The sequence below is a fragment of the Nicotiana tabacum genome, chromosome 2 (genome assembly GCF_000715075.1).
Source record: "Nicotiana tabacum cultivar K326 chromosome 2, ASM71507v2, whole genome shotgun sequence".
NCBI classification, from domain to species: domain Eukaryota; kingdom Viridiplantae; phylum Streptophyta; class Magnoliopsida; order Solanales; family Solanaceae; genus Nicotiana; species Nicotiana tabacum.
The window spans coordinates 84223323-84246525 of NC_134081.1; the positions used below are offsets into that span (position 1 = coordinate 84223323).

At 38.6% G+C, this 23203-nt stretch overlaps 1 protein-coding gene across 2 annotated transcripts; it reads left to right on the plus strand.

Moving 5' to 3' along the window:
- The first annotated feature begins 1690 nt into the window (after positions 1–1690).
- On the plus strand, positions 1691–14053 carry LOC107798286 (ubiquitin carboxyl-terminal hydrolase 14). 2 transcript variants are annotated; one of them, XM_016621257.2, is made up of 20 exons: positions 1691–2100; positions 2800–2974; positions 3199–3311; positions 3408–3744; positions 4642–4736; positions 7246–7379; positions 7485–7541; positions 7674–7751; positions 8484–8538; positions 8615–8647; positions 9165–9245; positions 9655–9853; positions 9984–10041; positions 10112–10234; positions 10534–10622; positions 10717–10806; positions 12181–12351; positions 12441–12559; positions 12641–12767; positions 13598–14053. In XM_016621257.2, the coding sequence occupies exons 1-20, from the start codon at positions 2005–2007 to the stop codon at positions 13774–13776; spliced, it is 2409 nt and encodes an 802-aa protein (XP_016476743.1). In that variant the 5' UTR covers positions 1691–2004; the 3' UTR covers positions 13777–14053. The 2 variants fall into 2 exon arrangements, with proteins under 2 accessions (XP_016476743.1, XP_016476744.1); XM_016621258.2 differs by lacking the exon at positions 8615–8647 and having other exon boundaries at positions 1719–2100.
- The last annotated feature ends 9150 nt before the right edge of the window (positions 14054–23203 follow it).

Here is a 23203-nt window from a genome sequence, read left to right on the forward strand (position 1 = left end):
CTTGTGAGGGGAAAACTACCCCTTAGGTGATAATTATTGTTATGTGCAACTAATTGTGGGTGCTACGTATGCACGAGGTGATGGGAGTCCGTACGTAGCTAAAGCATGCTTATGTTCGGGTAGACTTAGGACTTTATCATGTAATATTTGAATTGTTTGGACTCATTTTTGTTGGCCTAATTAATTGAATTTACAATTGAAATTGATTTAGAAATAAATATATGTATACTAGGCCGAGCCTTATCACCTTGAGTTGTTGGCTAGTAAATTGAGAAACGATAAAGATTATATTCCCTTTGTGCTCATGTACTGTATTGTAAGCACGTGTCTCGTAATTTGGTAACTTCTTTCCTTTCTTGTGGAGCGGGCCGAACGCCTCGGCAATATAATAGATGCATCAATGGTTCGTGCCGCTCGACCTTCGACAATGTACACATTATTCTGGATCGGGCCGAACGACCTCGGCAAAATCGTGCGCTATATCACTAGTAGTCCGAATATTCACGAGATAATCTTTTCATTGATGCCTGATATTTTATATGGTATTCCTTATTTATTTGATATTGACACTTGATATTTTCGAAGCTGTTAAAGTAGAATACAAGATTGAGAAATTGATACCTTAAAAGAAATATTTGAAAGATTATGTAATTTATAGATTTACCCCATTATTGCTGTGTGCTTTATATCTGCTTATGATTTATCATATTGCTTCTTTGGACCTCTCGTAAGTGTCGATGTCGACCATTCGTCACTACTTCTTCTAGGTTAGGCTAGATACTTACTGGGTACGCGTTGATTTATGTACTCATGCTGCACTTCTGCACTAAATATGCAGGATCTGACACGTTCATTTGGTGATCATCTTGGCCCGTAGGCGCATCTGTTGAGGAGACTTTATGTGAGCTGCATTCCAGGCTACGCATCGCAGTTTACCGAGTCTCCATCGTACTATTTATTTTATCCTGTCTTATTTATATTCTGGACATATATTGTATTATTATTGTACTCCTTAGAAAAATGCTCATGCACTTGTGATACTGTGTTTTGGGGTTATGCTAGATGATGTTTAGAGTTTTGTATATTATTATCGCCTTTTATTTCTTTTATAAATTACAAATGTTGTACGTTCCCGTGATTTAGAAGTTTAAATCTCCCTTTTCTTATTAAAATTTGTGATTTCGAAAGTAATAAAATGGGTAATCAAATTAGTAAATCACCGTTGGCTTGCATGACGGCGACATTAGGCGTCATCACGACCTATAATAGATTTTGGATCGTGACATCCGTCTCCTATTTTTTTCAAATAATCATTTCCTACAAATTGGCTCTAATCTCCATTAATTTTGGCCATAACATTATAGTGTCCCGGCCTCGACCGAGCTACAACAAATGTATTATCTACTAGCATATTTAGCCTTGATGAAATTGTTCCATAATGAGTCCTTCATGAGCCACCATCACCAAGAATTATAATGAAATGGTAAAGATTCCTTTACCCTTAAATACATATCTTGAATTCGAATAATTAAGTCTCCTTTGATAGGATGCCCTAATTACATACATACTTTTATTAATTAGATGATAATAAATTCTATCAAGCAAATAATTTGTAAGTTACATAAAAATATCAAAATTTTATGTTGTTAAATTATTTAAATATAGCTAAGGAAAAAAAAAAAAGAATTTTAGGAAAGAAAGGAGAAAAATGAACTGATGTTCGAGGCCCGCGGGATATTAACCCTTCTCTAATTCTGGCGTGAAAACGGGGACAAAAGCTTAGTAGGTCTTTGGAGACACCTAACCAGTGCATAACAATAAAGCCCAAAAACTCCATAGTCCCTAGCCTGGTTTCTTCATCTGGGAGAAAGGCGGTTGCTGAACATTTGAGCAAAGAATCCATATAAGACACATTCTTCGTTTTTCTTGTTGTTGTAATATTCATTCATCTCTTCTTACCCTTGCCCTCGCTGATTGTAACAGAAGAATCTAAAAAAGAACCCTATGGAGGTTCTTCGATCGAACCTTGGCCGGGTTCGGATTCCAGAGCCAACAACTCGTATCTACAAGCACGAGTGCTGCATTTCTTTCGATACTCCGGTAATATCCTTAATTCCAATCTTCAAGTACCATCTCGCTCTATTTTTACTTCATATCGTTTGCTTAATTGCTGGAAGTTGTTACGATTGTAATTATTGGCCTTGTGCCATTTTTAATAAGGTCAGTGCATGTTAGTCCCGTAGGGTTAACGAGTTTCTTCTAGGGTTTATGGTTCACTCCGATTTGGTTAGAAGCCTGCAGTTGTGATTAGTACTTCGAGTCAGTGGCAGAGCCAGGAATTTAATGCAAGGGGATTCCAAATTAAAGTTTGAACTTGTGAACTAAAGCAATTTTTGAACTCCTTTGCAACTACACTTAGTTTATATGTAAACAAAAGAAATTCATTTTTGCCTATTTATGCAGTATAATTTTCTGACGAGGGGATTCAGCTGAAGCCCCTGGCTCTACATAGCTCTGCTACTGCCGGGAGTAATTTGATTTCCTAAAGCGGCTATGAAGTTGTAGAACAGGGTCAAAATAGAGCGGAATAGATATAGCCATTCCCAGCTAGTTTAGGATTGGCGCATAGTAGTAGTTGTTTGTAGCCTCTATGAAATGCCATATTGGTGCTTACTTTTATTAGTTTGATCTTTTACATCCGTATTCGATAATGCTCAGTTAGGAAATATATCTTCACTTATGAAGCAGTTTCTATTTATTTAGTTACAGTAGTAATGTTTCATTGCTGTTTTTTTCCAGAAATCCGAGGGTGGGCTGTTTGTTGATATGAATGCTTTTCTTGCATTTGGAAAGGATTATGTTGGTTGGAACTATGAGAAGACTGGGAACCCAGTTTATTTGCATATAAAGCAGACAAAGAAGACAGAAGATGCCGAAGATAGACCTTCCAAAAAACCCACTCTCTTGGCTATAGGTATTTAAACTGTTAAACATTTCACATGTAGTATAGCTTGAATGCACTTTAGCGTACAACTATCCAAGTCTTCAAATCTAGGGCAAAATAGAAAAAGAAGAATAAAGAACTGTATAAGTTCCCATTTTCTGATTTTTATCAGAGAGTTTAGCCTACCACAACTAATTTAGGATTGAAGCATAGTTGATTGATTGATTGACTTGGCTTATGCATTTTCCTTCTAGGTATCGACGGAGGGTTTGATAATAGTGAACCCCAGTACGAAGAAGCGTATGAAATAGTTATATTGCCTGATTATGTTACTCTTCCTTTCCCATCAGTGGAATTGCCTGAAAAGGTACATATTTCTTTTTATATCTTTCCACAGTTTTCCTTTTGTTTGCAGTAAAATGAACACATCTATATATTGCTTACATTCATCCCAAACTTGCAGGTAAGATTGGCAGTTGATGCTGTTTTACTTGCTGAAGGTGCTGAGAGAAAAGAGCAACTGGCGTCCTGGACTGCTGATAAGAAGCTTGTCAGTAAATATGCCACGGATCTGCTACAGCTTGACAATGGAGTTGTTGTTCCACCAGTGGGCTGGAAATGTGCCAAGTGTGATAAAACTGAAAATCTTTGGCTGAATCTAACTGATGGAACTATCCTATGTGGTAGAAAAAATTGGGATGGAACTGGTGGTAATGACCATGCTGTTAACCATTACAGAGAAACTGGTTACCCACTTGCTGTAAAGCTTGGGACAATAACTGCTGATTTGGAGGGGGCAGGTAATGCCATCTTATAAGTTGTGTATCCTCATGATCAGAGCTGTTTATGGAATTGCTGCGTGGCTCTTTTTTCAGTTTTGGTTGACTGGACCTGCTGCTTAGCTCTTCTTTTTGTTTTGGCTGACTTGATTTGTTGCTTAACTCTTCTTTTTGTTTTGGTTGACTGGAGTTTCTGGGTAGCTGTTCTTTTTGTTTTGGTTGATCTTGAGAACGACATCAATTCTATCTGGCTTCTTTTTGTACTTGGGTGTTCCCAGTTCAACTATAAGCACCACAATTATTTTAACTGCAGATCTGCTTGGTTTATGATTTGTGGAATGTAACTTATGGTTGTTTGGGCAACAAAGCTAGTCTTTTTTTTTTTCTTTCTTTCTTGAAGTCGTGATTCAAAGAGAACTTTCCAAGACTTAAATTGCTCTCCCAGTATGACAATGCCTGTGTATAGTCATATCTTTCTAGTAAGCCTATAGTCAAATGAAAGCATTAGTTATTGGGTTTGAACTGAACAGCTTGCTGAACTGTTTAAATTTCATCATTCTGGATGTTATTTGGTTTTGATTTTATTTTAGTGACTTCAGTTTTGGTGTAAGGTGGAGGTTCGCAGAATATGTGCAATTACTAACCACCCCCGCCCCTCAAAAACAAAACAGAAAAAGGAAAGAAAGAAAGAGCTAATGAACAAGCTACTTTCTTATGGTGGAATTGGTATTAAGTGTTCTGTACATGGTCTTTAGACGTGCTATGCAGGAGTTAAGATCTGGTAATGGAATATGGCCCTGTAACTAGACTTTACTAGACTGGTTGCTACATTGATGCTATTGCCTTGTCTGTAACATGCTGAAGTGCCTTTTTGTCTTTCATTGATTACTAATTGGTTGCAAACTTTTGGCAGCTCAGATGTTTTCTCCTATCCAGAGGATGAAAGCGTTGTTGATCCACTTTTAGCTCAACATCTGGCACATTTTGGTATTGACTTCTCATCCTTGCAAAAGGTTAGCAGCTGTATAGATGAACATTGTGTATTTTTACTCTTGCAAGAAGTATGAATGATGTGCATGGCTAAAATCTAACAAAATGTTACGTGTTCGGTTATTGATTCAGCTATATTTCTTATGCAAAATGATGGCTAGGCATAAGGGAGGAAGGACATGTGACTGAACAAAGTAATTGTCTTTTGAAAGAGTAGAACTTGAAGCTTTTAAAGATCTTAATGGCATGTGGGGTGTTTGATCATTACTCAATTTTAATATTGTACAGAAATATAATCTATTCGAAATCAGTTCCTGAAAACAAAAAAACTTAGGGTCTCAATGAGTTTGATATCCAGAAATTGTCAGGTCACAGTTGGAGAGGAAAAATTTTCAAGGTAACAACAACAACATACCCAGTATAATCCCACATAGTGGGTCTGGGGAGGGTAGTGTGTACGCAGACCTTACCCCTACCTTGTGGAGATAGAGAGGCGGTTTCCAATAGACCCCCGGCTCAGGAAAGCATAAGCACCGCATTAATGAAAAGAAAAATAGGAAGGAACAACACCGAGAAGCCATGTAAAAGCAACATAAATAACAAGAAGATAGTAAGATGACCGAAATGCAAGAAACGACAGGTAGTCATAGAAACCTACTACCAACAGAAAGCGAGAGTACGTACTAATACTACCGATATTAACAATCTAGCCTACCTAACCTACTACTCTAATTCTCAACCTCCACACCTTCCTATTAAGGATCATGCCCTCGGTCAGCTATAGCTGCGCCATGTCTTACCTAATCACCTCTCCTCAATTCTTCTTCGGCCTACCTCTACCTCTCCTTAGGCCCTCCAATGTCAACCCTTCACACCTTTTTACCGATGCGTTTGTACTTCTCCTCACATGTCCAAACCATCTAAGCCTCGCTTGCCGCATCTTGTCCTCAATAGGGTCACACCCACCTTGTCTTGAATAACTTCATTTCTAATCCTATCTAACTTGGTGTGCCCGCACATTCATCTCAACATTCTCATCTTTGCTACCTTCATCTTCTGGACATGGGAGCTCTTGATTGCCCAACACTTAGTCCCATACAATGTAGTTGGTCTGACCACCGCTCTATAAAACATACCTTTAAGTTTTGGTGGCACCTTCAAGGTAGGGGACATTTTTAATATTGGGTCATATTCTTTTACAGGGAAGGGATATGTTAGGGATATCTAAGAAAAATGTTAAGAATGTGTTGTCACATGCAATAGATATGCATGGGTTAACTAATGCTCGAGGGACGCAGAAGAGTACAAGAAGCCTTTGCATAGGTGAAAATGGGGGAGTGGAGGGCTCTTTTTGGTAGGCGAGGGAACTTAAAAGGAGGTTCTCTATGTATATGTTGAAAGGTATGGTTTTAAAATGACGTTAGTGTGAGATTTGAGGGTTAACATAAAAGGTTTCTGGAAGAAGCTGAGTCATGTCTGAAATTGAATCTTTGTTTTCAAGTAGTTCTACCACAGTGACACTATTATATCCTGAGTATATGTCAGTTTCAGGTCTTTGTGGCTAAGAAAGGGAGACAAGGAGTTTAAATCCTTTTGACAAATTTGTATCCAATTGAGAAATTATGCTTTCTAATTTTGAGGACTATGAGATTGGAACTTAGAATGAGGAAAAATAGACTCATGTGCAACAAGTGTGATACTCCCCCCGTCCCAATTTATGTGACGATGTTAGGATTTCGTGAGTCTAAAGAATTATACTTTGACCGTAATTCTTTTATATACCTTTTAAATATTTTGAATTATTAATTGTTGTGACTTGTAATACTTTTTACGTAGTTTCCGAATATGTGAATTTTATTTCGAAAAAACTTGAAGATTTTATGTCCAAATGCACGGTCAAAATTAAGAAGTTTGAATCTTGAAAAGCGGAAAGTGTCACATAAATTGGGACAGACGGAGTGTTTCTGTGGGTGTTTATCAACCTGTAGATATGTGACAATACATTTGACATATTCAAAAAAGCTGTATGACAATACGTTTGGTGTCCACACTTCGTGGATGGATAGTTTTTAGTGATTAATAAATGGAATCATCCAGCATTATAGTATGTTAGAGAAGTGAGAAAAGATGTATACGGATATGACAGGTCAATAGACTAAAGATTGGGAAATGTTCCATAATAATGGGCCTTAGAGTTAGCTCAATTCTATTATTCTTTCAGCTGGAGTTGCTCATTTGCAGCCCTATTTTGAGCACGATGCCAACTAAGAAAATGATATTCTTGCCTATATGATTACTTCTCTAACCTATGACATCTTACTTTGATTTCTTTCCATTATTTGGAGTCATATTCTGTAAGTACAACTAGAAATTATCCATTAACTGGTTACATACTTTGTGATCATTTTCATTTGAGGCGATTGAGCAATCACTTGTTAATTATTACCTGCATAAAGCTGATACTAATAAGTTACTAATCCTGTCATTACATCTCTTCCTATTATTACGACTAATTCTTTTTGTTTTTCCCAGACTGAAATGACGACTGCCGAGAGAGAGCTAGACCAAAATATTAATTTTGATTGGAACCGGATTCAAGAAACGGGTGAGGATGTTGAACCACTTTTTGGACCTGGTTACACTGGATTAGTCAATCTTGGTAACAGGTGCGGCTAGCCTTAGTAGTGCTGCTTGGCCAACGTTGCATGTCTTATATTCATTTTAAGAAAGAAATGTATGAAACTGTCTGGTCTCATATATCTTTCTTGCAGTTGCTACTTGGCTGCTACAATGCAGGTTGTGTTCTCGATGCGTTCCTTTTGTTTAAAGTAAGATAAATGTTACTCGTGGCAAATGTCTTTGATGTTCATTTATTGAAGGAAAATGTCATTTATGTTAAAGTGGTTTTGGGATTTCCTTCTTTCCTACATCTTCCCATCTGATGCCATATCTTCTATCAGATACTATTCAGATCAAAGTCTGAAAGCAGCTTTCAGTATGGCTCCTGCTGATCCAACTGTAGATCTTAACATGCAGCTGTGAGTAGCTTGGATCTATTCGTTTTTCCAGTTTACCATTACCATTACGTTTCAACTAGCTATTGCATTTGTTGTGCACTCTACTGCTCTACAAAAATCTGCACAGCAAAGCATGTCTTGTTTGATACTGAGTTCTACTTATGTTTCTCATTGTTACAGGATGGTAGTCACTGCACACACTTTATGCATTTTCAAACTGAATTGCTCTTTTGGCACTCCTAATTAAGAATTTTGAGAAGATATTCATATTCTGCAAAGCATATTTGCTTGAATTGTTGATACCAATGAGACATTGTTACGGGCAAGTCTAATGAACAAGGAGTAATATGAAAAATGAATTTATGTAAAGATTAGCACCAACATTGCATTCCTTCATGTGTGACGGAGGGAGTTTTTCTTTCTTTTCGGGGTCTTTTCGTGGGGAGAGGGGTATCCAGCAGGGTTTGTTCAGACCCTGTAACTGCAAATTAGGCTGTACTATGACGATGACTAGAGTTCTGCAGTTAGCTGAATTTTCTGGTCGCATAAACACTGATTCCTAATTGAGGATTCATATTGCTTACCCAATAAATTCGGAATTGAGGTGTAGTAGTAGTATAAATACTGATCCCTGTAACAGAGCCTTTTCCATGCTTCGATTTGCATATTTGGTAAGATTTTTTTCGTGAAAGCTGTTGTTATGAATTTGTTGTGTGCTCTTAACTTGTTGATAGCTGACCTGTATTCTGGCAGAACGAAACTGGCTCATGGCTTGCTTTCTGGTAAATATTCGGCTCCTGTTCTGGAGGTATGTGTGTGAGCATTTTATTCCTTTTTGTATTGTCTTTTTCTTAGTAGCTAATAGTTAATCCATGGTGATTCAGAAGGATGATACCACAAGTGCTGATAGCTCACCGGTAAAATCTCATATGAACTTGTTATATTTTATGATTGCATTTACATGGTTGACTCTTAGAGTAGTCCATAGTATTTATTTTGCTAATATTATGATAGAAATTTGCTGCCGATGCAGCAATAAGATGTATTTTTTCTTGAAGATTGATGACAATGCCTTAAAATGAATGTTGGCTGCAAACCTTTGTCCAGAACTTGTGATATCTGGTTCATTGACCAACTTTTTTTAGTAAATTTCCCAAAATAGTTTTTAAAGCTTCCAATTTTTCATTTGTTATGCATTAACAAATCATGCTCATTACTTAGGGGTAGTGCACTTGAATTGTCACATTTGTATCTTTGTTGTTATAAGTATGGGATTTCAGGTGTGAGGCATTTTTTAGATACCTCTTATATATTGTTCATAACATTAACTCATGAGTTTTTTCTTTCATCTTTTCTCTTTTCACCATATCATTTCACCCGTATCTATATCTTCCCTCTCTTATTAATCATTTGTTTGCTCTCTTCACTTATTAGAAACAGGAGGGTATCCGTCCCAGAATGTTCAAGTCAGTAATAGCTGCTAGTCACCCTGAATTTTCAACTATGAGACAACAGGTACGCCGGCATTCTTGGGAACTTCTACAACCAGAAGATTGTTTTTGATTATTAGGTTAAAGCATGATAATACCTCAGCACTAAAAGAAGTCCAGCAATCTCTCGGTATTGCGTCACGCTGAAAAATTCCATTTGAGCTCTTTCCAGCCAGCTGATAAAATATGTGGCTTGTTTGATGCTTTCATCGGCCCTTGTGGTTTTCTTACCATTTTGTCTTGCAACCAAGGTGGTCAGAACTGTTGTGTATGCTCATATTTGGCTTCATGGTTCCTTCCCTTCATTTCCGTTGAGACCTAGTCGGTTTTGTCTTTTTGTTTTGCAATTCTATTCATTCTGGTTTGTTGCCATTACCATCGCTATCAGTGCCTATCACTATTCTTATGGTTTACTAATAGCAACTTATATCTAGGATGCCTTAGAGTTCTTCCTGCATTTTATTGATCAAGTTGAACGGATGAACTCTGGGAAACCTGATTTTGATCCGTCAAGGAGCTTCAAGTTTGGTATTGAAGAACGCCTCCAATGCCCCTCAGGCAAAGTTGCTTACAACAGGAGGAATGACTATATTCTCTCTCTTAATATCCCTTTGGAAAAGGCCATCAATAAAAGTGAGTTTTCTATCTTGTTTATTGCTCTCTCTTCCTGTTCATAGTTTACATTTGTTTGTTAGAAATTCCTGAAGAGCTTGATATCCATTACTGGCTCTATGCTTATATTTCATTTGGTGTGAAATTCCAGAAGAGCTAGCAGAATTCCAAAATTTGAAGAGTAAGAAAGCTGCAGAAGGAAAAGAACTGTGAGTCTTGACTAGTTGATCCATGCTTGCCTTTCATATAATACTTCTGCTAAATGTGTGGTTTCTGCAGGTCTGCTGACGAAATTGTCCGCCCGAGGGTGTCATTGAAGGATTGCTTAGATTGTTTTTCAGCTCCTGAGGAGGTCCATGAGTTTTACAGCACAGCTTTAAAGGCTAGGACAACAGCTATAAAGTACACTTGCTATTATCCCCTTAAAAGTTGTTTCTCCAATTTTCCTCTCCCTCTGCTTGCGGCTGCTCAGATGTAGTTTAGCTTGACTTCTTTTGTTGTTTTAGTAGCACTTGGTTAATATGTTGTGAGTGCCTAGTATCTTTTTTTATTTTCTTCGTCACAACATGCACAGTTTCCTCTAGAAATTATAGGTGCCTTGTAAGAAATTAATGCCCAGTGACTGGCACCTTTATCTATTTATTTGAGCATCCTACCTGATGATTCTACTTTTTATCCTTTTTAACTTTTTTTATAAATAGAACTGCAGGTTTGACTTCTTTTCCAGATTATCTGGTTTTGCATATGCGAAAATTTGTTATGGAGGAAGGCTGGGTGCCAAAGAAGCTTGGTATGTCATTGTTTCTTTAGTAGAATAATTCTAACGAGCCCATTGTTTGATCTTGTTAAATTGCTAATGTTTTTTTTGGTGATGGACTTTTTAGATGTCTACATAGATGTCCCTGAAACCATTGACGTAAGTGGCATGCGAAGTAATGGTATTCAACCAGGAGAAGAGCTATTACCTGACAGTGGTTTGTATCTCCTTGTTTTTTACTAATCTCTTAGTGATCTTGGAAAAATGTCTTTCATTTATGCCCAATAATCCTTTGTGACTTGGAATAATATGAGCATGTCTATCTTGTTGTCTCATAGGACTTTTTTTTCTGCCTTGCCTCCCTTTTGTAGCTTGGCAAGTTCTTTCAAGAATTTTTTGCACTTCAATCCTCTCATTTATTAAAGAGATAAATCTTCAAAAGTGTGGAATCTGCAGTGCATCGCTCGTATACTTTATGATGAGGTCTTTGCTTTCTGTGAGAGGAAGTGTGACAAAGACCTTTGGAAGTAAAAGTAATTGCATTACCGATCAAAAAACAAAGTAATTGCTTGCGATCTTTCTCGTCAAAAATATTGGTAGTCTTTAGGGCGTGGAACGATGCAAAACTTTTGGGTGGCATACAACACCCCCCCCCCCCCCCTTTTTTTTTTTTTTTAATAAGACAAGGGTGGTGTCTGGGATCAGTCTCATTCATTTTGAGTGTTTTATTCTCTAAGTTTTTAATTCTATTCTTTTATCTGCATTCAGCCATCATTTCTATTTGCACATTGCTAAGTCATCCTTGACCTAGTAAGGAAGCATAATTTTCTTGCTCCTTTAGCTTGCAATGTTTTCTCTGGATCAATTGGTGGATTGCTTGTTCAGTTGATGTGTCTGTTGAGATACCAAAGAACATTGCTTAGCTCTATTTAGTTCGTTCCATGGTCCCTGTAGGCTGTAACATGATTTGGGTATCTCTATTGATTGAGCATGCTGAAATGATGAATCTGATGTCCATGTATTTTAAATGTGTTTTATTATGTCTTATTTCAATTTTTTTCCATAAAGTTTTTGCTGAACTGTTTTTTAAGCAGTAAACCTCAGTTGCTCAATTATTGGTAGTGTTATGTTCTAGTGGTCTGATAGTGTTATTTTATTGCGTGCTAGTTATTTTATACGGGTGGGAGTAGCAACAGAAGATAGCTACCTATGTATAGAGAGAAGCTAATATTGAACTGACAGTACATACCTCAGATATCTATATTTCATGAAATAGAATTCGGGTCACCATTTACTCTAATTCCTGCTCTAGATAATTAGTTGCTTCTAGTAGGCCATTGATTTTTGGTGTTTCTCATTTTTCCAGCTTGTGATTGTTTCAATTCCTGGGAGATTTTCAAGATGGGGGATGCCGGGATGGTTATGTTAACAGCTTTTTAGTGCATCTCTTTTGTATATGATCATCACATAATTGTCTTTAGAAGTTTTTGGCTGTGATAACTGCTTGCATGTCAATTCTATGGCTGGCTTCTCTCATGTGTTTATAAGTTCTAAATTGCTCATTATTTTTCATTACTGGTCCATAAACCAGATGCTGGGGATGGTGAGCAATCAACAAAGCTTCTGGCTAACGAGGATATTGTTGCACAACTTGTTTCAATGGGATTTAATCTTCTCCATTGTCAGAAGGCTGCAATTAATACCTCCAATAGTGGAGTAGAGGCAGCAATGAATTGGTTACTTGAGCACATGAATGATTCAGGTGTCTTTTGATATTTCCTTTGAGCAGAAGTTCATCAAGTCTTTGCAATTATTAGAAGCATGATATGTTGATGTGTAATTTCTTCCCAGATATTGATGCTCCTATATCGCAAAACGTGCAAAATCCTGATATCGATCAATCAAAAATTGATACGCTGCTTTCCTTGGGTTTTGAGGAGAAACTTGCTTGTAGGGCTCTGAAGGCATCGGTAAATTTCTCATTTCCACGGGTTTTTTGAGCTTTCTCCTTGTTATTCACTGCCTATGACATGGTTCATGTTTGTTCATAGGGTGGTGATGTTGAAAGAGCTACTGAATGGATTTTTAGCAATCCTAGTGCTTCTGCTGCATCAGACATGGATGCTGCAACTAGTGGTGGAGCTGCAGTTGATCCCTTGCTGCCTGATGGAGGAGGAAGTTAGTTCCCTATCTCGGTTCTACTTGTTGATTTACAGCTTTCTTGCTTTTACTTGGATCTGATATATTCTTAACAAATGCACGAGACACGGAACATTAGCCCGTTTATTAAGTGGTGTAGTAGGTGAAGAGCCTCTTAGTTTATTGAACAAGACAATTTTTAGCTATAAAATTCCTGCTTAATCTGGTCTTGGATTTTCTATAAGGGAATATGCTAGTTCTACTGCTTAAAACTTTTCCACTTAGCTTCCAATTACTGAATTACCTGGGTTTAATCATCTTGGTCATGGTTTCTTTTTCTTCATTTGGTAGCTCTCCCCTTCCTCCCCCTTCACAGGGGCAACAATGATTTCTCACTTTTCACCCCTTCGTGTCACGAACCCTCAGCTACTGGGTGGAGGGAATGTTGCTCTTCTGCTAAAGCTCCACCCCTTGGTTTCTCACTTTGTGGTGGTCTGAGAATTGTCAGAATAGCTGCTATATGCTTTTCTTGATCTAAACATTTATTTTCTTATTTGGAGACACGGGTTTCTTTCACTAAATTATATTGCTATCAAGGGCTGCAAATTAGATTTCACAACACAGTCAATTTATTTATGTGCCCTGTTTCTTTGGTTTTGCAATGTCGATAAATGACTACTTTCAAATTCTCTTTAGGATGATAGAAGTACCTAATCTCTTTCAAAAGGTTCTTACGCATAAATCCCATAGCATTGCATTCTGTATTTCGTCCAATACAAAATCACTATCCTTGATGGTGACATTTAGGTTTACTTTTAGATTATTTTATGCCGCTTGGCCTGACCAAGTTTATTTTGGATAATAAACAGGATACAGGCTCCTTGGATTCGTGAGCCACATTGGCACATCTACACAGTGTGGTCATTATGTTGCTCATATTCACAAAGATGGCAGGTGGGTGATTTTCAATGATGAAAAAGTTGGGGTCTCGAAAAATCCCCCGCTGGACATGGGATACCTCTACTTTTTTGAAAGACTTGAGAGTTGAACAATGGACACCCGAGAGCTATATAAAATGCCGGGATACGCATGCAGGACCAAGCAACTTCTGGAATCATAGCTTGCTATTGTCATATGTTATGCAGGTTGAATACATACGACAAGTGTCTCATAACATACTTCACATGCCTAAATCTTAGGCAAATTCAAATCTCAAGTAGAAGAGTGTAAACTTCTTCAGGAGCTGGATTTGCATGGATACATCTTCCATATATGTAGGGGTCGTTTTGTTCTACTGGTTCTTATAGATTCATCTTTTTGCTTCCTCCGTTACTTTTCTGTTTTCTCTCTCTGATGCTTTTTCTGTTGTTTTGTTTTGGTTTGGTTTTATTTTTAAATGGTGGTAGTTGATTGTTCAGCAGGCACATTTTGGGGATACGTGAGGTGTCTAATAGATAACATAAAGTCAGAAACCAGCCTTATGAGGTGTTTAATAGATAACAGAAACAGCTTCAGCTTTAGTTTAGGTGTCCAAATGAAAAAATATGGCTAACTTTAGGGGCTGTCTATGTATATGGTTTATATTATTCAATTTACCGACCACTTTTCCTTCAATTTATTTTTCTTTTGGTCAAGTTGTAAGGTAACAGAGTATTTGTAATGTTTGCAAAAATCAATTGGTAGAAACTGGGACATTCCAACATATACTAGTAGAGAGCAAGTACCACCATATTTTTGACTGACATCTCCACCTTAACATCTAGACCATGTTTAGGAACCAATAGCCCTTCAAATGCAAATGCAGAATTACAAACTGCCATTTTGTATTTTTAGTTTGTCAACTATAAGACGTGAAATGGCTTTTCCAGCTAAAAGCAATGCAGTTCTCAGAACTCAAAAGATACTTACAAATAGAAGCAGGGAGTGGGTATAGAAAGAAGTGCCGGTGAATTTTGGTTGGTTATTCGCCTTATTGGTAATTGGTAAGTAATCATACAAAACCAACCGCAAAACTTCTCTTGCTTCTTTGTAAAAAGAACAGCTTGGAAGTTACCATTTGAGGAGACAAACAAGAGATTTAGTAAAACAAAACTCAGAAATATTTACTGTCTAAATATGCTGTAAAAAGAGACATTTTTGTGAAATTGTAGAATAATGCTCGTATTGGATTTTTGAAGTACGGATCTACTAACTGTATAATCTCTGTGTTTTAGGTTCTGCAACACTTGATACTTATTTTTCGTTTGGGATTGAATCTAGCTTTAAAAACAGTTTTTTAATGGCTTGTGCAGTTGTTATGATTGAATAAGGAAACTTAAAAAAAAAGGAGTGGGTTTCCATTTAGCAGCAGTACAGAGCGTCTAGTACAATTGAAGGATAGTTGCAAATGGATTGTAGAGTCAAGTACAATCTTAGTATAGTTAAAATTGGAAAGTACAATAGATTCAAATCCAAATGTACTACTCCGAACGAAAATTCCCAACTCGTAAGTCGTAACGTACTTCAACTACTAAATTAATAGGCCGGACTAAGATAAAAAGGAAGTGAAAGGGCTGGACACAAGATAATGTTAAATAAGAGTTTTCCCAGGGAAAAAAGAAAAGAAAAATGAGAAAGCAATAGGAGTGGCAAATGCAGAGGGCTTAGAAACATCATTGAGTGCAGCGTTGATGTCAATTTCTGTGAAGTCTTTAATTTGGCATTTGGTCTTTTTGCCACTTTTTCCAATTCGTTGTCATCTGCGCTGCACTCAATCATGTTTTTAGTTCTCTGAAGGAACAATTTTACACATAGTTAAAATTTTTATTGAAAATCGTACAGGTTTGTTGTCTCCTCTCTACTCCTTAAATTTTTGGAAAACTATGCTATATATTTTATACTAGGTTGCACGTCCCAACTGTCGGTAAGGTGAAGGTGGATGCAGTAAATAGTCTTATTTTCTTAAATTCTTGATTTGCTTCTGCCAATATATATCTCGATCAATTCCAAGGCAATCTAAAACGAGGGTTTTTTTCATGTGTTGCAAACAACTTGTTAGACTACTCCATTCCCATTTAGAGATGTACGCAATGACTGAAAAAACTGAATAAAATGGCTTACCTGAGACTTGATGACTCTAAGTTAATTTGCTTAACAAATCTAAATGGGAATGAATGACCAAACCACTAATTATAATAGGCCAGTGGGCACCAAACTGCTGCGAATACTGTAAACATAAATTTTTTCTATATGTAAATTGTTCAATCTCTTTGATATAAGGAAAATTTTTAGTACAACGATATAGGTGGTTTTAAATTGTTTTAGGTGGGGCAAATAAACTTCTTTGATTATGTTTGTTTAGTCTATTATTTTAAATTGGTAGGTATTTCATTCTGCGGAGTGTGGACAAATTCAATTTTGTTCACATTAGAAAAATTAATAGGTAAAACCTATATTAAGAGATACATTGATGCAATATACCGAGGGAATGACCGAAAGCAAAGAATGTCCAGACAGGAAGCATCTTGGCATATATAAGAAAGTTTCCAGACAAAAATTTCTCTGTTTTCCTGAATACGCTTTGCGTTAAATTTAACTGCAATATCATTTCATACAAATAGTTGATTTTAAAATCAATTTTTTTAATTCAAATGCCTAGAATTTGTTATATTATGATATACTCTGCTCAACAAAGAAAAGAGAATATAAGTAATTAGTACTACAGATATGAAAATATCAATTTTCTTCAAGTATTTGAGAGTCAAAACTATATCAATTTAATCATTATAAGAAAGGATTCTGTAATATGGAATTGCTAATACCACGAATTGTTTATTGTTGTATAACCCTTGATGTAATATTTAATGATTCGTAATTTGAAGTATTATTAGATCGGTGTACTATCAATAAAGTACACCAAATACCTGACTATTCAATCCAACTGCTAACTCTGTGTACTATCTTTATTTCAAACCACAACTCCCCGTTTTGTTACTCCGATCAGTAGTTTAGGGATTATAACTCTAATACTATTTCTCATTTTATATTTATATCATATCAAAATTTTAATTTTAAAAACAAGAAATTAATATAATTGTATGGGCCAAAAATTACCATACTTATATACGAGCCTAATCGATATTAAGAAAGCCTTCAGAGGCTGCTACCTGTTATCAATTTGGTTTCAACAAAGGACGAAGGCGAGGTCGAGGAGTCAACTGAGATCGAGGTCGAGGACGAGTACTCTCCTTAACAAAGCAGTAACGGCTAGTTTTATATATAAGACTTTAAAGAGAATATTCCTAGATTTGTACTATTAGGGTTTTGTGGCTCATGCTCCATTATAAATAGAAAGATATGTAGTTCTAGAGGGGGATTGGACACTAATTGTAAGAAACAAGATATTGACATTCTCTAAAGATTCTTACTTTATTACATACATACAAAATATACCTTTCCTTCAAATCTGTGTCTAACTTTTCTCCCACAATCCAAGGAGAATCCGAATATTCAAAGGCTCATCAATCATTTATCATTGTCAGGAGGAATATCACAGAATCTCACCCTTTTTTTGGTTACCCCATTTGAATTTATTTACATAAATGCCATTATATATCATTTAATACTATTTAATGCCATTCTCTTTGTTCTTGGGCCATTGAATACTATTTATTGTTACACATTTACTGCCATTCAAACGAAACTTGTGATATTCTGCCACAAAATCAGTTAAAAAATCTTTTAAATATTAATATTGGCTAAGATTAACTTTATTTCATTAGAAAATCTAATTGTTTAAACCTAGATCTAAATTTTGGATCAAAGAGTTTAGCGCCTTTTGTGGGGATTTTCTCAGCCAATCTTTTAGTTTTCATTAGATCTATAACTCACGCGACTTGCTAATCTAACAAACCACAAGGTTTATCTCTCCTCTCTGTGCGTACAAAATTTCCATGGTAGGTAACCAAGGAAACAGAACGAAGGAAACGGAACGAAGCCAACAGATAATGTTCCCCTCAACCTCATGAATGCTATCAACGAAGGCTATGTCACCCATGATGAGGGGATAACGCCCACGACCTCTCCTAGACGAGAAAGATCACCCTCACCTTTTGCAGCACAACAATACCAAATGGGAAAGGACCCTCCACGTCCGCGGGAGAGGGTACACCACCCGCTATGAAAAGCTCCTCGAAGCATGGCTAACTGATACCCTAGTTAGTGTCCTCAGCAAACAACCTCCATGCACGACTACAGAAATCACGAGAATCCATGCAGCACATCGAGGGGACAAACAAGAAGACCAACTAGACCCTCCGACTTCAGGTAAAACTCACAATATTACTGACAATGCAGGTCGCAACATCCTCGTCGTCGTGCTGAAAAGAATGGGCTAAATGAAAAACAAAAACAAGGCAATGAGAGACCAAATGAAAGAGCACAAGGAACGAGTAGACAAGATACTTGGCGCCTGATGCCCAAAAAGGACGTCGGTAGATTCATAGAACAACCATATAGAGAGGAAGCGGCTCCACATGCCATACCAAAGACCTTCAAGATTCCCCCATATTTCAGAATATACGATGGGACGACCGACCCCGACGACCACGTGACTCACTATGTCACCGCAGTGAAAGGCAACAATCTCACCAAAGAGCAAGTGTCCTCCATTTTGCTGAAATAATTTGGCGAAACCCTCACTGAAGGGGCATTGACATGGTATTCACAATTACCAGTCCATTCCATAGAAACATTCGAAGAGATAGCCGATAAGTTCGTGACGGCACATACCGGGGGCAAGAAAACCTAAACAAGGGTGAACGACATCCTTGCCATCAAACAATCCCCAGGACAGGGACTGAGGGACTTCCTCGTCCGGTTCAACAAGGTAAGGATGACCTTACCAAATATTTTCGAAGGGATGGCCGTCACAGCCTTTCAGAATGGGTTGAGTATAGAGGATACGAGAGCGACCAGAAAGCTGCTGAGCCAGTTAATGAAGTATCCACCAACCACTTGGGATGAAATTCATAATGCCTACTGTGCCGAGGTTAGAGCAGATGATGACGACCTCAACGGACCACCACGACGACTCACCTCGGTAAAAACCGAGCCCCAAAAAGAACGCAGAGATAATATTAGGAGAGATTATCCAGTATCGCGACTAGGCAGGGAACGTAACCAACCCTATGCCAGGACGCCTCCTCCTCTCCCCTTTCGTTATGAAGACGACCCGTCTAGGCCGAGATCGGGAACTCACAGGAACAATAGAGGTATTACCCCTTGTTATCTACTCACAATTTTTGTGTTTCACCTAAAGAGGTGGTCTACGCCCTTGAGATGCTCGGAACAAAGGTAAAATGGCCGCCAAAGATAAGGTCCGATCCGAGCACCAAAAAATTCGACTCCCTTTGAGAATTCCACCAAGAACATGGACACAAACAGAAGATTGCATCACTTTAAGGCTAGAGGTAGCGAACCTGCTACAGCAAGGGCACCTCAAAGAACTGCTCAGTGACAAAGGCATGAACACCTTAGCAAGGGGTCGAGAATATCCAGGCCCGCCAAATCCCCCTTCACCATCTCGTACCATCAATATAATTATTTATGGCAACAACGATGCCTTTATCAACGACATTAAGTTCACCACCACCCACAAGCTCAAAAGCTCGATCACCCACGAACGGTATGACGGACTCAAAGAAAGTATCATCTTTGATGAGTGAGATGCTGACAGTTTGACTTTCCCTCACAATGATGCACTTGTCATTACTTTACGAATTTTAGATACTAATGTTAAAAGAATCACGGTAGATGACGGAAGTGGAGCGTGCATCATCCACCCCCGAGTCCTTGCACAAATGAGACTCGAGGATAAGATAGTGCCACATTGCATCACACTAACTAGTTTTGACAATGCAGTTGAATGGACTTCGGGAGAAATTACACTCCTTGTTCTCGCCGGTGGGGTAACTCTAGAGACAACGTTTCATATCATGGACTAGGCCACCACGTACAACGCCATCGTGAGACGACCATGGATACACCCTATGAGAGCCATCCCCTCCAGCTTATACCAAGTGATCAAATTCCCAACACATTGGGGAATATTCAGCATACGAGGGGAACAACGCACATCCTGGGAGTGCTAGCGAATCACCATGGACAACACGACAACCCAAAAAAAGAAAGATAAGGAAAAAGAAGCATAGCAATCAGCAGGGTCGATGTCACCACATGATGAAGCCAAGGAAGTAATTATGGACCCCGAAATGGTCGAAGACGCAGATCAACCATAGAAAACCTCGACCCCATCCAATTAGATCATAGAGACCTCAGTAAAAAAGCCCACATCAGCTGCAAACTTTGAGAACCGGGTAAATTTAGCCAATTCTTAATAACTAACGCAAATTTGTTTGCCTTTAGCCATGTAGATATGCTAGGCATCCCCAAAGATATCTCCACACACAAACTGAACGTTGACCCCTTTTATCCGCCGGTAAGGTAGGTCCGACGAAAGTTCAACTCCACCATCAATGATGTCGTCCTCAAGAAAGTAGAGAATGTATTGGCGAATGGATCCATCAGGGAATCGAGGTACCCCAAATGGATTGCCAATGTAGTGATGGCAAAAAAGAAAAATGGGAAATTGAGGATGTGTGTGGACTTCACAGACCTAAACAAAGCATGCCCAAAAGTTTCATTCTCATTGCCACATATCGACTAAGTCATCAACGCAATAGTGGGGCACGAGCTGTTAAGTTTTCTGGATGTATACTCGAGTTACAACCAGATACTCATGAAGGAAGAGGACCAAGAGAAAACTACGTTGATCACCCACAAGGGAACATATTGTTATAAGGTCATGTCGTTTGGGTTGAAGAACGCATGGGCGACCTATCAAAGGTTGGTCACAAAAATGTTCAAAGAGCTACTGGCTAAAACCATGGAGGTATATATCGACAACATGTTGGTCAAATCTGTGAAGGCAGAGGATCATATCGATCACCTGAAGGAATCCTTCGATATACTAAAATAGTACGGAATGAAACTAAACCCCGAGAAATACACGTTTGGTGTAGCCTCGGGAAAAGTTTTGGGCTTCTTAGTACTGCAGCAAGGAATTGAGGTCAACCCACACCAAATCAAGGCTATCGACGGGATACGTGAGCAATTGACTACTAAGAAGCAAGTCTAAATATTGACTGGTTGAATTGCCGCCTTATCTAGATATATCTTGCAGTCGTTCGATAGATGTCACGGGTTTTTTGGCATACTCAATAAGGATAACGACCTCGAGTGGACGTCCGAGGGTGTACAAGCACTACGAGAACTGAAGACGTATTTGTCATCACCACCTTTACTCTCGAAGCGCGAGTCCGGGGAGCACCTCATCATCTCCAAAGTAGCAGTAAGTGTGGTCCTGGTTCTAGAAAACAAAGGTACACAATCCCCTATTTATTATATCAGTAAAACACTTGTCGATGCCGAGACGAGGTACCCACATCTCGAGAAATTAGCCCTGGCCCTGGTCGTAGCTTCACAAAAGCTTAGACCTTATTTCCAGTGCCACCCTATCTCGGTAGTCACCACTTTTCCTTAAAGAAGCATTTTTCATACACACAAGCTGTCGGGGAGGCTGAACAAATGGGCCATCGAGTTAAGTTAGCACGGCATCACATATCAGCCTCGAACGACAATAAAGTCTCAAGTGCTTCTCTACTTCATCGCAGACTTTAGCACAAAAATAATGCATGAGGCCGAGAAGGAAGTCGCTTAAGTTTCTCTTCAAACAAAAGACCTCTGGGTCATATACACCGACGGTGCGCCCAATGCTTTCGGGTTCTGACTGGGACTCGTACTCGAGGTCCCTTCCGACGAAGTAATTCGCCAATCCATAAGGTACCCGGATATGACTAACAACGAGGCCGAATCTGAGTCCGTAATTGCAGGGGTAAGACTAACGCTCAAATATGGGGCAAAGCGGTTGAAACTCTGTTGTGATTCTCAGCTCGTAGTCAACCAAGTTACAAGGACTTTCCAAATTAAAGAACAAAGGTTGCAAAGATATCAAGCCGAGATCTGCACATTGTTGCCCAATTTCGAAGAATGCTAGCTTGACCATATCCCACGAACTCAAAACATCGAAGCATACGGCCTCGCAAAATTGGCTGCCGCTACCAAAAGCATGACGACCGGAGGCAAAAGCGTAGTCCATATCCTTAACTCGTCACTAGACCAAATCGAGGTAAAATTTGTAAATTTAACTTAGGACTGGCGCCATTATATTATTACGTATTTACAGGATGACATCCTCCGAAACGACAAAAATGAAGCTAAAAAACTAAGAATGCAAGCGGCTAGATACAACCTTTTTTATAATGGCTTATATAAAAAACGTATGGCGATACTTTGGCAAAATGCTTAGGCCCAAACCAAACCCAACGCATTCTCGAAGAAGTCCACGAAGGCCATTGCGGCACTTATTCCGGCAATCGAGCACTCGTCAGGTGCCTCATACAAGCCAGGTATTATTGGCCTACCATGAAGAGAGACACCTCAGAGTTCGTGAAGAAATGCGAGCAGTGTCAGAAGTACGCCCCAATAATCCACCAAGCAGTCGAACACCTTCATTTGGTCACCTCTCCATGGCCATTTATTAAGTGGGGAATGGACATCGTGGGTGCACTCATGCCAGGACGAGGTAATGTAAGATTTATTTTAGTTTTAGCTGAATATTTCTCTAAATGGGTGGAAGTAGGGGCATTTTCCCAAATTCGCGAGCAGGAGTTAATCTCTTTCATATGGAAAAATATCATATGTCGATTCGGCCTACCTAAAGAGATACAACGAACCCAGTTCACGTGAAGAATAACCACTGAGTTTTTCAAAAAATGGCATATCAAAAGAATACTTTCAACTGCTTGCCACCCAGCTGGCAACAGGCAAGCGGAATCCTCCAATAAGACAATACTAAAATCATGAAGAAGAAACTTGAAGAGGCAAAAAGACTGTGGTCAGAAATACTCCCAGAAGTATTATGGGTGCATAGAACTACCCCAAAGACGAGCACATGAGAGACACCTTACTTCATCGTCTACATAATAGAAGCAACCATACCAGTTGGAGAACCCAGCCTGAGGTACTCCCATGAAAGTGGCACCGGCAACAACAAGAATATGAGACAAGATCTCGACGAGGTCGAGGAGCGACGAGACATGGTGTACATAAGGATGGTCGCTCAGAAACAACAACCAGACGCTACTACAACAAAAAGGTAAAGGTTCGATTACTCAAGGTCGGAAACTACGTACTCAAAGTCAAAATGCAAGCTAACAGAGATCCACGATAAGGCAAATTGGGAACGAACTGGGACAGACAGTACAAATTTATAAGCAAAGCAGACAAAGGCTCATTCTAATTGGAAACTATGGAAAGGAAGCTCCTACCAAATAATTAGAATATCAGACATCTCAAGTACTTCAACTTCTAAGAAA